The following is a 17,727-nucleotide window of genomic DNA, read 5'->3' on the forward strand; positions in this document are numbered from 1 at the left end:
TGGAACTTTTAAATAACTGGCATTTTGACCATAAGTAAATTGTAGTTACATTTGTCTAAGTACAGTGTAGTGAAAGTAAATACAAATAAATACAGTATATTTACAGTATACAATACTACTGTTGATAAACAAAGTCCTTTTCGTACATTTGTTGTTTGTTAATATCTAATCTCATTTTTCTTTAGTGTTTCAGATTGCTGGGTATACTTCTCTATTATCCAGAATATTTGAATATCCGGCCACCTGCTGGTCGCGGGGCTGTTCCAGATATGAAAGAGTGTACCATATTATCTGCTGCTTAAAAAATAAAAGGACTCTCATGTTTGTATATTCAATGTACTATTGTTGTGATTTTCTTAAGGGAAAAAGTATGCAAGTTATGGCGAAGACGAGGATAAGGAAGATGATAAAGGTGGGATCACACAACTTTTTTAAGATATATTTGAATAAAGGGCCTCTGCCAAGTCTTTTCAGCTCAGCATTAGGCTCTTCTGGCTATGCTTTGGCTTTGTGGGTATGTGTACAATGACTCCATCTGTTTGTTCTCTTTGAATAATCAGGCAGTGTCAACAAAACATGTAAGTGCTCTGATTTTTTAGTCCGTCAGAGGACCGTGTTCTTGCCTTTTTGGTTAGCTGTTTGCTCACATTAGTGGCATGTCTGGAAAGAGTAGACAGGAGAGTGGGAAGTCTTCTCAAAGAAACTGATGTTAATCACCAGTGGGGTTGTCAAATGACTTAAACATTATATTTAATAGGGAGATTTAAAAATAGTCACAATCACAATTTTAATCACTTAAATAATAATAGAATATCAATGTAAATTCAGCATGGAAGCATGTTCTCTGGAATGCTGGAGAGGCATATGAACATTTTGCATACCTGGCACATAAATGCCTCACTGTGTTGGCTACAACAGTCTCATACAAGTGTCTGTTCTCACTTTCAGGTGACATAAATAAAAAAAACGGACAGTACTATCTCCTGTAAATGTAAGGGAGGTTGTTTGTCTTCGCTATTGGCTAACAAAGAGGAGGACTGAAAGGACTTAGTCTCTAAAGTATTATGTCATTTTTATTTTTAAATGGCAGTATGTAAAAGAATTTTACGTTAGTAAGTTGCACTTTCATGATAGAGGTTGCGCTAAAGTACTTGTATGAGATGAATTGAAAAATTATTTTTACAGTGCAAATATTTGTAAGAAAAATAAAGTGAGCACTTTACACCTTACATCAATATATTAGAAAATGTAGAAAATTGTCCAAAATATTTATAACTTCAATTGGTATTTATCATTGATAAACAGTGCAATTAAAACTGATTAATTGCAACTTTTATATCTTGTTAATTTGTTTTGTATTAATTGCTTGCATTAAGAGCAGTTAATCAACATCCCCAGTTGCAAGGTACAGTTCTTACAGCTGCATCCACACAGTAGTACTTTGCTGGTGTAATATATCAGTACAGCCTTCCAGGTATAGACCTGGTCACAGTCTCCTTCCTGCAGCTCCTTCATATTCCTCCATCCCTGCCCAGTGTTTAGTCAGTCAGGCCCCGTTCTTCTAATCTGATCCCTCCAAGACAAATTACAACACAGACACACACAGTGGGGGAGGGTGAATCAAGGTTGTCCCATGAGTTCTGACATTTCTTGAATTTTGGGTATTGTCCCAGTGCATCAGATCTGTCACCAGGGGACCAAATTCTCATTGCCTAGGCAACCTTAATTATATCATTTTCTAATTTTGGGGTGCTTGACTTTATAACTTTAAGATCTTTACATATTTTTGGTGTAACTTTAACTCCGTCTAGCCAGTGGCTGGCTTATTTTCCTCCCTGCTGCATGTGTCCAAAGAGGAGTTACACTTTGATAGCAGATTTGACCCCTTAGTGTTGGTCTTGCAAAAGCAACATTTTACCAATTTTCTGTGCTAGGTATATCCAACTTGTACAACTGCATATGAGCACTTTGCGCATAGCTGTGTCCTAAGCGGTATCCTTTCGAATATTTACTGCCAGTTGAAAAAGCCAAGGCCTGTTGTAGCAAAAGCTAATTCTGGTTGTGTTTCATTACCACTCCAGTGAGCTGAGGTCTCAGCCTGTGTCTAGGTTGCCGAGAACTGTCTGCAAAAGAGATGCAAATTGCGCAGCATATTTGCATACCTTCTGCAGACAGCTCTTTTGGGAGAGGCTTTCCTGACATTTGATCTGTCCACACAGGACCAAATGTTGGGCACCCCTCCCCAGCCGAGACATCCCTTCTTCCTCGTGGAACGAGGATGACTCAGATGTTGGCAGAATGCTGCCAAAGCAGCAGACTTCTGTCAGATCGCCGGGCTCCCAACAGAAGTCTACAGTTTAGACATAGCCTAAGTGTGTGTTTGTCTACGCATGAAACTACTCAGGAATAGCTGTTCCTGAGTAACTGCGTGTGTGGAAGCTTTTGTTCTGAAATATTTATTTTTAATATGTTATTTGACCTACCATAAAGCTAGGACCCCAGTCATGAGCCAGGACCCCATTGTGCTGGTTTAGTTCAAACACGGATCCACGAGATCATGTGTATCCCAAAGAGCTTACAAAGTGGATGTAGACAGGACAGTGTGAGGAAACTGAGACACTACTGGTGAACATGACAGGCGCAGTGGTCTCTGCACACTGTCAGTAATGACTCCATTCGTAGATGAACGCTGAACATTGTTCCAGCCTTAATGTTGAGAGTCGGGGGACAGGGATAAAACAGTTTCACTAATTACGTCGAAAGATCTTTATAGTTTCTTCATTTGAAAAATATACCAAAGTGCACTGCAGTAATAATAAGAGAGGGCAAGACCAGAGAATCCACACAGGAATGTCAGGGACAGCACAAGGGTTTTGGGGTGGAAGAGACAGAGAAGAGCATATTGGCCTCTTGTCTCTGGGCAAAATCGCAGAGGTATGGTAGTTTACAGAGTTAGGTGGAGTTTGCCAGATGAGCTAGATTGGGCCAGGGAGTCTCTTGTATTAGACTGTGAAAGCACCATAGGCTTACAAATTAAGATGGCACAGACTCAGCTGTTTGGAAAGGCTCCAGTCGTGGCAGAGTTGTTTTTGAAGTGGACATGTCTAGCATTACAGTAATTCTATTGTTTGAGACAAAGGGACATCAGCCCCATTATACTTTGCCACCAAGTGTGCATTGACTTGTTTGCTTTTTCTTTTTTTTTTTTTTTCTTTCTGTCTTAGGGCTTTATTTATTTATTGTTTGAAAAACACTCTTCTTGTAGCACTTACAATACAGGAATTAAGCTGATTTTTATCAAACCTGCCAGGTATGGTGACCTGTTCCCTTTCTCTCCCTCTTTTTGTTTAATGCTCGCATAGTGGATTTAGCAGAAAATTCCCTTTTAAACAAACTTATCCGGAAATCTCTAGTAGAATCCAATCATCATGTTGAAGTCCTGCAGCGAGATCCCAGCTCCCCTCTCTTCTCCGTGAAAAGCTTTGAAGAGCTGCGGCTGTGAGTACCCAGGACAGAAGTATGCACTGAAGAACAGCAGTGTCAGATCATTGGTCCCATAGTTACTACAAGGAGTTAGTCCTGTCACTCAATTCTTTTGCATTGGGGAGTGATAGTAAAATAGAGCAAAACCCAAATACAGCTACAATGGGGAAGATGTGCAAACATACATTAAAGGATCCATCTGTTCTACCCTGCTACGATCTTGTGAGACTCTCACATCTGGTACCTTTCCCAAAGCAATGTGGAAGTGTGTGTTTAATCCACCAATATTTAAATAGTGACTTTTAGATACCACAGTTGTAGAGAACTTAAAAAGACTTGAGATCATCTTTCTTGCCGGTATGGAATGAAAAACAATCTGCCGTCATAAAAGAAACTTTTTTTTTAAATTGGTAAATATATAGGGTCAAATAGTTCCTAAACATGATTTGAGGATGCCAGTCTTTTCGCACAAGCAGGGAAAGTTCATGTTTTAATATGGTTGGATCATAGCTGTTTCCTAACCATGTTTAAACATGATTAGGGTTAGACCTGAATGCACAATGTCCAAGGGAAACCTGGAGGTGTATAGGAAATAATGGTATTATGTCAACAGATGAGTCTTCCTTCTAGCTGCTGGGTTACAGCCACAGCAAGGAACAGTTGAGCTTATGTCCTCCTAACCTTTAAAGCCAAAACATGCTGCTGCTATGTTGTACAAGGCCTTATGATGGTACCCTCTAGAGTGAGTGGTATCTGGAGAGCATTGGAATTGGTCAGTATTTAATATTTAGTAATAGAAGATGGGTTGGGCAATAAATTGTTTGTTTCATGATAAAGGTCGTAAAAGAAATCGTAAAAGGTCACCCCAACTGCTTTCCTCGGTAGAAATAGGGACTGGTTGAATACAGGAAGTGGGGCAGTTTCTCATCTGAGACATTTAGCATGTAAGAGGCAGGCAGTAAAATTGGTAAAGCGTCTTTGTATCCCTACTGGTCTATCTCTTAAAGAATTCAGAGTCCCCCAAACCCTCCTGAGTGTGTGGCTAACTGGATAAAACTGGATTGGAATGTCATGTCTGGTTCTGCTAGAGAGCCTAATCTAACCACTGCTTTTGTCTCAGAAGGGTTGCCCTGTTAGTCTGTAACTTCCCAAAGAACTAGCAGTCCTGTGTCACCGTAGAAATTAACGAGTTTTTTAGGTCATGAGCTTCCATGAGCAAGACCCACTTCATCAGATGGATTTGGACATTCTTCTACAAAAAGATTTTACCACAAAATTACAGAGGGAGATATCTGAATGGCAATTCATTTACAAATATAACACCTTTTAAACTTGACCTGAATAGAAATCTCAACTGGCTTATGCATTGCAAGGGTAATTCCTCCACCTTTTGATATTTGTAGGAATGAAACAAGATCAGCTTAATTTGCTTCATTAACTGGTCCTTCTAGTGACAGGTAGCTTCCTTCTCCCCCACTCACTGCTATATAAACCCTGGATTCTGTATTTCCACTCCAAATCCATCTGAAGTGGGTTTTACCTACAAAAATTCAATTTTCCCTTGACTTTTAATAATTGTCTTCTGTTTGTTTTGTTTTAAACAAATACCTTGGTACCAGTAATTTCACATTCCTGAATGTCCTGGTCAGGTTCCCCAGCTGGAGAAAATCTGCTAACACACTTGCTTTAGTAGGACTTGGAAATCTAGTCATAGGTATGTTGTGACCAGAGATGGAAAGCGTACCCAGAAGATTAAGTAGAAGTACAGCTGCTGGGGTGGGAGAGTATGCTTAAATACAAGTCACCAGTGTCCCTTTGGAAACCCACTTGAGTAAAAGTACATGTGTGCACAAATGTCACATCTAGGTTGTACTCAAGTATGCAAAAGTGAAAGCAGCTGCAGTTTTGCGCAAATAAATGTTCGGGTACTTCTTCCACCTCTGGTTATGACCCCATCTCAGATGAGGGTATAGGGGAAACTACATTTGGAGAGGAGCACACAGCCTAAAAAGTTTTGAGAGCACTGTCCTAGGGCGTTTCTGTCACTTGCTTTTAAATAGTTTGACTTTTTTCCCCTGGTTTGACAGGAAGAAGGAGTTATTACAGGGAATTTACGCAATGGGTTTTAACAGACCATCCAAGATCCAGGAGACAGCCCTTCCTATGATGCTAGCTGACCCGTGAGTACTTGCAGAGCAAGGTGTAAAACATGCTATTTGAATTTGCTCACTTTTGTCATCTCTCTGCCTTTCTTGTGGTAGGTGTAGTTTGACTTCTATATTTTGTTGGGGAAAGGGGCTCCTGGCCTGCTATGCTGAGTCAGTGCTGGAGGTGGTACTCTGTCCCAGGGTCTTACCATGTGGAGATGCTCCAAGCCTCATCTGGGTCTGCCACCCTCTCTGTTCTACAATAAAAGTCAAACTGAACCTATGGTTTTGCTCGTCTGTCGTACATAGCTTTATCTCCTCTTGTGCTTTCAACTTCCACTTATGGCAGTGAGTCTCAGATCTACCTGTCCGATCTCTGCACTTTTGTTTGGCTGTACAGCTTCCTTTCAAACTCCACTTCTATAGCAATGGTTCTTCTCAGCCTTTCAAGACAACCATACCCTTTTCAAGAGTCTTATTTGTTTGAAGTACCCCAAGTTTCACCTCTCAAAGTACTTACTTACAAAATCCAGATATAGAAACGCAACAGTGTCACAGCATAGTTACTGGAAAGTCACTTGCTACTTGTTTGTACTTTATTATACAATACAAACAGTTTGCATATATATATTTCACTTGCGTTTCAGTGTGATGCTTGAGCCTGTTTTTCACTGATGAGCTTTGTCAGAGGCCTGAGCCTCAGTGTTTGGCTTGCCACCTCCAAATACTGACCTGGCATTTGTGATCCTCCAATCCAAACCTTTTCTATAACAACTCTTGGGTCTACAACCCCCAAGTAGAGAAATACTGACCTAGATGAATTAAGTACCCACTGGAGGATCTCTGTGTACCCTCAGGGATACCCCCAGTACCCTCTGGTTGAGAACCACAGTTCTACAGAGTTGTTCATCATTTTAGACCCCTCCCCACACTCAATCTTAATTATCTACGGTTGCTGCCTGTCCCAGATATGTCTCCATGGGAATGAAAGTCCTGAGCATGGCTACTGCTGACCATCATCAGCTGACTTGTGTTTGCGGGGCTCAGGCTGCAAAGATGAAAAAAAACTCTTCGAATGTTCAGGCTCAGTTTGGAGTCTGAGCTCTGGGACACTCCACCCCTGTCCATAATCTCAATCAGCATTAATTCATCTGTCTGTCTCTCCCCATCATCAGTCTAAAGATTTGTTGGTATCTTTTTGATGTCTCCAAAATCTGCTCATTTCTCACTAAGACCTTTCTACTTATCATCTTTTGCCTCCCTCTAGTCTGTCCAAAATACTGTTGCCACTGTAAGCTTTCTCTCATTCTGTTTTGACTGGGTCATGAACCCCCCACTGGCTTCCTGTTTTAGGATTTCTCCTTTTTTTCGGGTCCTACATCATCTCTCATCCCCCTTCATCTCTGTTCTGACTTCTTCCTTTGTTCAACAGAATTCTTTTCCTTTATTACCCTGGCTCCCATGTTATTCAGTGCTCATGTACCTAGGACAAATGCACTTCCTGTCATATCTCTGTTCTTAAAGTCAACTTTTTAGGCAATCCCTTTTAATATAATCGCACCTCCCTCTTTGTAGAACACAACATACATTTACAACCGTACAAAGACTTTTGCAATTATAAAACCTGTGCATAACTGAGTAAATTCTTATTGTTTGCAGACCCCAGAATCTAATAGCACAGAGCCAGTCAGGAACTGGAAAAACTGCAGCTTTTGCGTTGGCCATGCTGAGCAGAGTTAATGGTGCCGAGAAGTCTCCCCAGGTAATACTGGTAGAAAGTTAAGGTGATCTGGGAGGAATAGGAGTAGTAATCTGTTGCCTTTCTTAAAGGGAAACAGCCAAAATCAGAATGTGAATATGTTGCTATGAACACTGTAGCAGAGAAATTAAATAACTTTTTCATTTTCTTTGTGTGAGACAGAACTTTATGTATATTATTTTTCACTGCTTCATGTGTAGTCAGTTTCCCTGATTTGTTTGGGCCCATCATGCAATTGTGTTTTGTTTTGTTTTTTTAAAACAGGAAGTTATTACTGTAAAACCTTAAGGTAAAAAGGGAGACCCAGTGGAAGCTGTGATACTTAAAATTACTTTTAACTTCATTTGTAAAAGTGAATCATCTCATGTTGTCTTTATTTTCTTTCAGGGTTTTATGATCATACATTTGTGATATGCCAGCACTTACTGGCAACATACTCACTGTCCTTTGTGTTAAATATTTTGGTTGTACAGTCACTTTGAAACTTGAAATAATATATGCGCACTGAACGAGCTTTATAACAAAAATATGTTTCCATCTTAAGTTCTTTGCCTTTTAGTGCAGAAAACTGTTCAATAATTTTAGATAAAATTTGAAAGCCCTGTCTAAAAGCATAACTGCATATTTACTAGTTATGACTTTAGACCGGTTTGAAATACTTTGCATTTAACTTTGAGGAAACAGAGAAGTTTAAAGAGCAATTACTATAATTTCATGACAGCTTTTTTCTGACGCTTATTTTACAATTAAAATTCTTGTTCACATTAATAACCTTACTGGCTCAAGTGTCACTTTTGTGTTTCAGCATGAATTAACCTAACATGGAAGAGTAATGTTGTAGATCATAAAGGTTTAGCACTTATTGAAATCACCGTTTTTATCCATACTGAGTTAAATTAAATCACAAATACTACAGAACAAACAGTGTTACTCTTCCAAAAACATTCTCAGTGATAGGATATAATTCTAACCTCTTGCCCCCTTGCAACTAAATCTCATGCATTGTAAGTCAGGTTTCTGTTCCTTTTTTGTCATAGAATAATGAAAGTCATGGGTTTACTTGAATAAAAAAGGTAGGTAGCTGCTCAGCATGCATGTCATTAAATACCTTTTCCCTGAATCGTGTGACAGGTATGGCAATTTCCTGGAATGTCTTTGGAAGATCTTGTATAATTAAGTTTAAATGGCTTTGGAGCCCTGTGTATTATAAAGGCAAAGGTGGGCGCTGCCACCTTTTTTTTTTTGGGTAACATTTTCCCCTACAAGAGAGCACAACTTTGGAAGGTATTTTGTCATGTACCTACTTTCTTGACCTTGTCCCCTAACGTTCTCCTTTTGCCTTAAGCTTGGTGCTTGTGCAGCCATTTGATAGACTGTAGTTTAATGTATTTATTTGATTGCAGTTGATATTTGCAAAGTGCTGCATAAGTTGTACAGTACCTTTTATATGTCATCCACTTAATCTGATTTTAAACAATACAACTGATAGATTGCTTCCATCTTGGCTACTCTGTAATGTCTCTCTCACTTCTCTGCTCCCTGGAAGTGCCTCTGTTTAGCACCGACCTACGAGCTGGCTGTGCAGACTGGACGAGTGGTTGAGAAGATGGGAAAACTCTGTGTCAACATCAGAGTTACATATGCCGTCCGAGGGAATAGAAGTATGTTTGACTCGCCTTTCTCCGTAGATATGGGACTAATCAATGTTAGTGTTGTATTATCTCATAGTTGTATTCTAGAGGCCCAGTCAGGACAGGGATCCCATTCTTGCTCCTAAGGGAATTCTGTTCCACAAATAAAAATTCTACACAGGATATTTTAAAATTCTGCAAATTATATTTGTCCGTAATTAGATGTGGAGGTTCCACATTGGCAACAGGCAGCATTAGGCCTCTGACTGCTTGTAGATGAGAGATCCCTCCCCAAGATAAAGGCTAACGTAACTTCTCCCTCCTCTTAGTTCGGAGAGGTGCCAGGATTGAAGAACAGATAATAATTGGAACTCCAGGGACTGTCCTCGACTGGTGTTTCAAATTGAAGCTTCTGGATGTGAAGAAGATCAGTGTGTTTGTGCTGGATGAAGCAGATGTTATGATAGATACCCAGGGCTTCTTAGACCAGAGTTTCCGTATTCAGAGGTAATATTCTCATTAGCCGTCAGAATGCTGAAGGCAGAGTGAACAGTGGTTTAATTGTCAAAATTCTCACTTTTTAACTGGCAAATCAGTTTAAAACTCTGTGTAACAGTTTTAGCTAAACCAGTGCTGAAAAAACTTTACCTAAAATTCTGCCCCAGACAGATGTACTTGAAGGGGAAGCTAGAGCGAGGCCTTCTTAAAGCATGAGTTAAAAAGTGGGTGAGTCCACCTTCCTTGCTTATAAGCTTTTCCTGTGAATTTGGTACTTTCTGAACATTCGGTCAAGAGGAAATTGGCTGCTCAAGAACCCTTATTTCAGTGTTTAAAATCAGCCTGGCACCTGCCAAATTCTGTTAGGATTGACGTGAATTTGTTTGAGTGTTAAAGGCAAGTGTGCTGCAAATTTCACATTTGAGGAAACTCTGACTTGGAAACCCACCTGAGCATTACTATTTTACCTGCTTTACTCACTCTAATGTTAACATGGCTATGTGTCCCAGTCTCTCCCAGGCTTGAGACCCTGAGCTACAGCCCACACACCACTGTATCACGGTAGCATTTGTGCTATTACTTTTAGTGTGCTAATCTGAGCCCTGCTAGTGGAAGTATGTGGACCCAGGCTGAAAGGCTGGCTATCGGATGCAGGTCATGCAGTGTAGACCTATCCTAAGAGCTTGTTTAACATTAGAGCAGGACCACTGACATCTTTTATCTTGAGGGATCTCTACTACTGATTGCACAGACAGATCACACTCTGATCACTTGTCACCTTAGATGGCTCTGTGGTGGATGGAAAAAAAACCCTTACTGATAAGGAAAGGCTTGTTGACTTGTGGCTGTTCTCCTGTAAGAATACCACACACTTTGAGCCTTTCTCTTGTAGAGCATTGTCAAAGGATTGTCAGATGCTCCTCTTCTCAGCAACCTTTGAGGATGCCGTGTTGCGGTTTGCTGAGCAGATCATCCCTGACCCCAACATAATTAAACTCCGCCGAGAGGAGATGACGTTGACCAATATCAGGCAGTACTACTTTTTGTGTGAGAACAAAGAAGCTAAGTACAAGGCCCTTTGCAATGTCTATGGGAGCATCACTGTTGGCCAAGCCATCATCTTCTGCCAGGTAAAGTTCTCCTGTTGCTGTTACTCACGCAAGAAGAGAGCCAAATTACTACTTTTTTTATAGATCATAGAGTAAAACTGACCTCTCCTTCAACACTGATGGCAACAGAAGAGAGAGTTGTATTATGGACAGTGCAAGACGTTTTGGTTTTTTGGTGGGAGGTGGAATGTAACTTGAGGATTACTGTTCTCAGTGCATGTTCTTCTACACTCAATGGGGCACACAGCCACTGCAGACCTTGGGACAAGGAGGGAGGGGAGCTCAGGTCCATGGCTGGCAGGGGCTAGGGCAGTCCAGCCTTTTGCACCACCCAGACTGTGGCACTGCCCCCCAGCTGTGCAGAGCAGTGCTGCCACAGGACTTCAGAGGGGTCCTGGGGCAGCTGCCTCCTTCCTTCCCCACTCCTGGTGGGCCTGTCTGCATCCTTCCTCCAGACTTTGCCTACCGTGACTCATTTTACCCTTGCAGGATATCTACATGGAGCGGGTCATCACCCTTCCAGCTGCAGTAGACAGAATTCACTGTCTTTGAGCTAGCACACCAAAAGTAGTACTGTGGCTACAGCAGCACAGACTAGTGGCCCAGGTGCAATCCCATCAGAGGTCGTGGGTACCAGTTCAGGTAGCTAGCCCACCCTGCCGCACAGCAAATTGTAGCATGCTACCTGAATCCAAGCTGGCAGAAGTCTGTCTACCTGAGCAGGGATCCACACTGCACAGCTGCACTGTAGGTGCTTTTCTGAGTTCTGTACTTGAACCTCTACCAGGAGTCCCAATTGCATCTTTGCTGGGTTCTCTAGTGACTCCTACATTAGTTTGCTGCAGGCTTCAGTGTACAGCGGACTCTGGCACCACGTGTCTCACTCTTGATTATCTGGGGTGTGCAATGCTCAAGACCCTAGTGTATGCTAAGAGCATGGAAGCACTCAACTGAGAGGTGCCGTTCATGAGCTCAGCGGCAGCTGGGCTCCTAAACTTCTGTTTGAGGAAAGAGAAGCAGGGGGCAGGCAGTGGCACCCAGGAGCACCAGGGGCTCTTCAAGCATCTTGGTGGCTGACCTGGGTCAGACTTTTATAGGATCTTTATTCCATTTCACGCCTGGCTGTGGTAATCTTTCAAAACTGGTGTAATTTCACATCTCTCTCGGCCATAGGCGAAGCGTGTTATCCCTGATCCCACAGCGATACCTACATTTAAGCCACATTACAGCTGATATTTATTCTGAGCATATGTGTCCCAAATGTGGTTTTTCACTATCTTTCACGTTCTTTGCTGTAGGATCCAGCCGGCCATGTGTGTTTGCTCTATACCAGGGCAGATTAAGAGTAATCAGCTGAACTTCACCCTCTGTGCTCATGAACATTTGGGGATATGTAATAAGTATGATGGCTGAAGGTGAGGGGGAAATATGTTTCTACACAGGGAGGTTTTATCTCTTGTACTTTCTTCCTGCATTTTTTAGACTCGTAGAAATGCAAAATGGCTGTCACTGGAACTAACGCGCGATGGCCACAAAGTGTCAGTCTTGAGTGGGGAGCTGACAGTTGAGCAACGGGCAGCTGTAATCCAGAGATTTCGTGATGGAAAGGAGAAGGTCCTTATCACTACTAACGTCTGTGCTAGAGGTATCGTCTTTGCGTTTGTTTCTCAAAGCCTGACAGTGTGGAGTGCCTTGTTTTTCCAGATGGCGTGCGCATGGAGCGCACAAGCCACTTACAGTTCCTGCATTTCATAATCCTTTCATGCTTCCCACCTCCACTTCACGTGCTGAAAACCTGCTGTGGAGTGCAGCAGATGATCACAGTAGTCCAAGAGCTGTCATCTGTCGCATATAAAGACCTAGTCATAAACTTTTTTTCTACGCTGTTGTCAGCTGCATTGTTGTTGGAATCCAGTGGTTACTTGGTCGGATTGGGGGGTCGGGGGTTGTGGCTTTCTAGTTCAACAATTGTTTGGCAGAGCTAATGCTGGTTCTTGTAGTTTGCAGAAGTGACACCAGATTTCTTATCCCTACCAAATCAAGTTAAGAAATGTAATTCTGTTTAATCCCTTTGGTATACAACACAGTGCCTGCTTCTCAGGATAGTGTTGTTTGCAGTGACTTTGACCAGTTATCTACACTAGCAAACACTTTCTAGCCATCGACACATTGGTACAAACACCCCGAGTTATGTTTTACACTACAGCTTCCACCAATAGTGAATTACAGTTACAAAATTACTAATGTGGACTCACTCAGCATATGCATGCTTTACAATTGCTGTGTCAGAAAGGTCAGCCTCAAGCAATACGGTATTCTGAGTGTGACAAGTCCCTTGTTGGTCCCCTGAAGGGTCCTGCACTTCCTGGCTTATTGATCCTATTGTAAATGAGATTTAAGGGCTGTAGCCTATTTCAGAGCCACCATCCAGTGTCTTTGCTCTTCATCTGGGAGTTCTGACCGTTTCTCACGCTTGCTTAGGTATCGATGTGAAACAGGTCACAATCGTTGTGAATTTCAACCTGCCGACAAACCAGTTGCAGTATCCAGACTTTGAGACCTACCTACACCGCATAGGGCGAACCGGTCGTTTTGGGAAGAAGGGTCTGGCCTTCAACATGGTAGAAAGATGCAACTTACCAGTGATACGCAGCATCGAAGAGCACTTCAGTGAGTACAGCGTCCCCATCACACCTGCGCTGCATGTACACAGTAGCAAAGTTCAAACCACTGATACCACACTAAACTCTGTATTGTTGTACATCCACACAACTATGTTAAAAATACATTAGTGAACGTTGCAAAGTCCAGCCCTCAAGTGAAGAAATGCCAAAAATGGGACTGCCTGTACACTAGGCCATGGTTGCACAGGCATTGGGATATTCCACGATGACATAAGATTGTACCACAAGATCCCTCCTCATTCAGTGCACAGAGTAGATGGTACTCGGTTGTGGAGCAGCTGTGCAGTATTTTGTCAGGGCTCAGCTTGTGGCCCCAGCCCTACCTGTATGCTATTTGAGCCTTGCTCTGAAAATGGCTTTTCAGTGGTGCTTCTCTCTTTAGCATCTATCTGCTCCACAAACGTTTATTTGTTTCGCGACTGTCCTTGGAGATGAATGGGGTATTATGCCCATTTTACAGGTAGGGAATTCAAGCATAGAGGGATTAAGGTCAAAAGTATCCATTTCTATGGGGTGACCCATTTGAAATACCTATAAGCCGATTATTTCAGAGTTTTTTCTTTTACCTCGTGTAGTACTTCATATGTTCAAAGCCCAGCTGCAACTGCAAGAGTTCTGTAAGTCAGACCAAGGGCACCGATGCTTAGGCTATGGCTCTCCAGCTGCAAGGGGCATTTTTGCAACACAAACATTAAAGCACTGAGGTTTAATTATTAACCAGCCAGGATGCCTTTACTGTGTTAACCAATTAAGTTATCTTCAGTTCTGTAAACCTGAGCGTAACTTTGAGATTGAGAAAACAGTTATTTAACAACAATAATACTTAGCATGTGGAACTCTTTATTTTCTAAGTGTTTCCAAACAATCCTAATTTCTGGAACATCCCATGAGGGGTCGGTTGGTAGGTGAGGTAAGATGATAAGGGCTGTAATTGGATCTATAAATCTAACCCCAGCTGCTGCTTTTAATTTAAACGCCAAATATGCACCGTGCACATATTGTAGCCTCACGTTGGCAGATGTCTTAATCCTGTTTACATTGTGCTTCCCCAAGTTTATTTGACTATCACTTAAAGCACCTGACTGGAAACACCATACTGAATGCTTGGTCAGAGATTTGCATCCAGAAACAAGGGCATGTTTTGCCACCCAAATGTCCAGTAGCGTTCTGCAGAATGGCTCCTAACTAGAATTGGTCTGTACCCCCTTTGAGAGTGTGAACTCTATTACCCGTTCCAGGGGTGCAGCAGTATCTTCAGTTTGGTAGGCGTGGGTGACTGACATCCCTAAAGACTGAGATCTTCTGTCCACAAGACAACTGTAGCATGGATAGCACCAGCAGAGCTCCCTTGTTCACTTCTGCTGCTGTATCACGTGCCAGCCTGGAGCACTGGCCTCTGCAGGAGGCTCTGCCTAGGCTGCCAGTTGTTCCAATAACCAGGGTGGTGTTTGCATCAGTGGTACTGATTTGGTTACTTACACGCACGCCTCATTCTGATACGGAACAGTGTGTAGTTGGTCCAGACCCTGGTGCGATCAGAAATAAGTTAAGCAAGTTACAGCCTCAGTTATGAGTGCCCCAGAGAAACTCGAGGGTCTCTGTTTTAAATTGTGAGTTGAGTTAAAATAAGCAGAGAAGAATTCAAAACGCCCATTAAGATGTGACTTTTTAGTAGCCAGAGAACCAGGAAGCACCTGAAGTGACCAAGCTGCTTCAGTGAACACCGGAATCACAGCTATGAACTGTGGTAGTTGCCATGGCATAGCTGCGTAAGTGGAACCTGTGCCTCTGTCCATTATTCGGATGTTTCAAAGTCTGTTCAGTGGTGGTTGTTAAGTGGATTCTACAGGAATTATTACAAATCGTGAACTTCAGTGAGATAAATATTGCACCTCGTATTTCGTAGTGTCTGTCAAATATTTGGCATTAGGTAATATTACAATTTAGAAGTTACAGTGAAGAATTGTAACTTGTGAAATAGGCTTCAGGTTCTAAAGATTTTTTTTTTAAATACCTCGTGCACGTGTTCTCTCTCTCGCGCTCTCTCCCCCTCTCCAAGAGAGCTAAAAATGTAACCGACTTCTGTGTCCCGTCCCCCACCCCACCCCCCGTGGGTGTCCAGACTATATTTGTGCTTTGCTGATGAAGTAGAGGCCTTGCTAGTTGAGTGCAGAGTAGAAAGTAACCCTTTTCTTGGTCTCATTTTTTCTTAGAGATCAAGATCAAGCAGTTGGACCCAGATGATATGGATGAGATTGAGAAGATTGAATATTAAGGAAACCAGAGGTACATGGAATCAGAGGGAGATTTTTCTCTAACCTTAGACTTCCATTTTTTTCTCTCTAAAAAACTGAAATAAACAGATTGCCATGTTTGGAAATGCCCTGTGGTCTGGCTGCTTTCACTCCTGTTAGCGGGAGAGCTTTGGCAGTGTTTTCCCTGCGTTATAGCTGGCCAGAGGGTAGTGTGTGTTCGATAAAGAAAAATTAAACTTATCCTCATGACCTCAAAATGGGCCGCATTTTCCCCTTCTGATGGACTGCTGTATTTTTGTACAGTGTGTCTTATTACCAAGCTATTTGGCAGGTGCAATAAAAAGCACACAAGGATATTCTCTCCCTTTGCTACTCCAATCCCATGGGACACCTCTATCAAACATAGACTTCCTGACACAAGTTGTTCAGCTGACTTAAACTGCCCACACAAAACTGACATCTGCGTGATAACTGACACCAGTAATTTATGTAGCTTGTTGCTAGAGGGCAACGGTTGCTTTCACAGTCATGGGTGAGGGAACACAGGATTTCCTGCAGAGGAGCACACTTCACATTTTAACCATCAGGCCTCACCTCTGCTCTCCTACCTGATATCAAATGTAAATAATACTCGTGCTTATTAACGTCCTTTTCACTAGATGGCAGCATAAGTTTGTAACATGTCCTGCCCTGTAGCTGTTACCATCCCATGCTTGGCATTTAACTTGGGAAACTACGTTTTCTTTTATTTCAGAAATACCATTTTGAGCCTGAAGTTAAAATTTGTTTTCACTCACCCACGATTCCCTCAGGCCAGAGAAAAGACAAACATTCCTGAGCCACAGAAAGCTCTAACCTTTGACCTTACCTCTTCAGGACTCTGAACAGGGGATGGAGTTATCTTTGGACTTAGCAAATGTTTTCTTTACACATTATCTCTCAAAGATACTTGAACTGTACAGGTGCTTTTTAGACCTTTGCGCTCTGTCCAGGATGTTAAAGAAATATTTACCCACTGCTTTACCTTTTCTGCTTCTTGTTAGATACGCTGACAGTGGAAAGTTTTGTTCTTCAAAATCAGTTTCTTTATAATTATTTCTTCTCTAATCAGTAATACTTAACGGTGGGGAGCTCAGTGCAAGGGCTGATCCGCTGGGTGGGAAGTAGCGTTGGACTCAGTATGTGGGTTCACTTCCCTGCTCTAGCACAGACATCTGTGGTACCTGGGGCAAGCTTAGCCTCCACATGCCTGAGATTCCCGATTTTAAAGTGACAGTAGCAGTGTTTCTGTACTTTACAGTGGTGGTCAGTGTTCCCTGTAAACCAAGCCCCTGCGGTTGCCCAGGAGAGTTTGGCAGAGCACTCACGAGGCAGCGTGTGTTTCCATTGGTGCACGTAATAAAACATTCTAGTCGCAGTGGTTAAAGTACTGGTCAGAGGGCAGCGTTTTGTGAGCAGTGTTGAAAGCCATTGTGAGATGTAGCAATCTGAGGCCTGGAGTTCTCTCCGAGGCCATCCCTCACTACTGCCATGTCTGTGCTTGTGCTATATCGTGCACTAGGTCGTGCCTGTGAGAGGTCCAGGATGCTGGCCAAGGCCGGGTATTGATCACTAGTCGCTACTTTTGCTTCTGCACTTTCAGGGTCTTAGCTGGGGAGATTGGGCCAGATTCTATGCAGTGAGATAGAACTGTTCTGCCTTGATCCCCTAGTGACAGCTGTTGAGTTTAGGCTTTTCATAGTGCTTATTGCCTGCATCTGCGAGCAGTGCGTAAAGCATAGACGCCCGTAGTGTTTTCTTATTGCTCTGAGTTTGGGTGTAGCTGGGACGTGGCACGTTTTGTCAGTGCTGTGGGAAGCAGGTTCTTTGCAGCTGGCATGCTAGGGTGTTAAAGACAGTATGAATTGGCTGGTGCACTTTATTGCAGAGTATTCTGGCTCCTGGCAATTTCGGGGACTTGAGCAAATAAACTTCTTTACGGGCTGTGGTTGTATCTTCTTGCATACTCTGCTCTTGTTGTCTGTTTCAAAGCAGGCCTTGGCTTCAAAAATTGGTGTGCAAATACTTCGTGTACTTCTCCATCCCCTATGTTGTATTAGACAGCTTGCAGGTGGATTGTTGAAGTCATCTAGTCAAATCTCAGTGATAGCACCGAAGGTCA

General features: G+C 42.4%; 1 protein-coding gene across 1 annotated transcript; it reads left to right on the forward strand.

Annotated features, from left to right (window-relative positions):
- The first annotated feature begins 337 nt into the window (after positions 1-337).
- On the forward strand, positions 338-15,617 carry DDX25 (DEAD-box helicase 25). Its single transcript, XM_074976887.1, has 10 exons — positions 338-412; positions 3,363-3,498; positions 5,571-5,663; positions 7,290-7,392; positions 8,936-9,050; positions 9,350-9,527; positions 10,411-10,648; positions 12,110-12,272; positions 13,109-13,297; positions 15,525-15,617. The coding sequence occupies exons 3-10, from the start codon at positions 5,602-5,604 to the stop codon at positions 15,584-15,586; spliced, it is 1,110 nt and encodes a 369-aa protein (XP_074832988.1). The 5' UTR covers positions 338-412; positions 3,363-3,498; positions 5,571-5,601; the 3' UTR covers positions 15,587-15,617.
- Positions 15,618-17,727: the final 2,110 nt, after the last annotated feature.

The sequence above is a fragment of the Carettochelys insculpta genome, chromosome 25 (assembly GCF_033958435.1).
Source record: "Carettochelys insculpta isolate YL-2023 chromosome 25, ASM3395843v1, whole genome shotgun sequence".
In the NCBI taxonomy this organism is placed as follows: domain Eukaryota; kingdom Metazoa; phylum Chordata; order Testudines; family Carettochelyidae; genus Carettochelys; species Carettochelys insculpta.

Bases quoted from the DNA above. Each gene is read 5' to 3' on its own strand.
- DDX25 (XM_074976887.1), top strand. From the start codon at position 5,602: ATGGGTTTTAACAGACCATCCAAGATCCAGGAGACAGCCCTTCCTATG. The intron at 7,393-8,935 runs GTAATACTGGTA...GCTCCCTGGAAG, and splicing joins GTGCCGAGAAGTCTCCCCAG to TGCCTCTGTTTAGCACCGAC. The intron at 9,528-10,410 runs GTAATATTCTCA...TTTCTCTTGTAG, and splicing joins CAGAGTTTCCGTATTCAGAG to AGCATTGTCAAAGGATTGTC.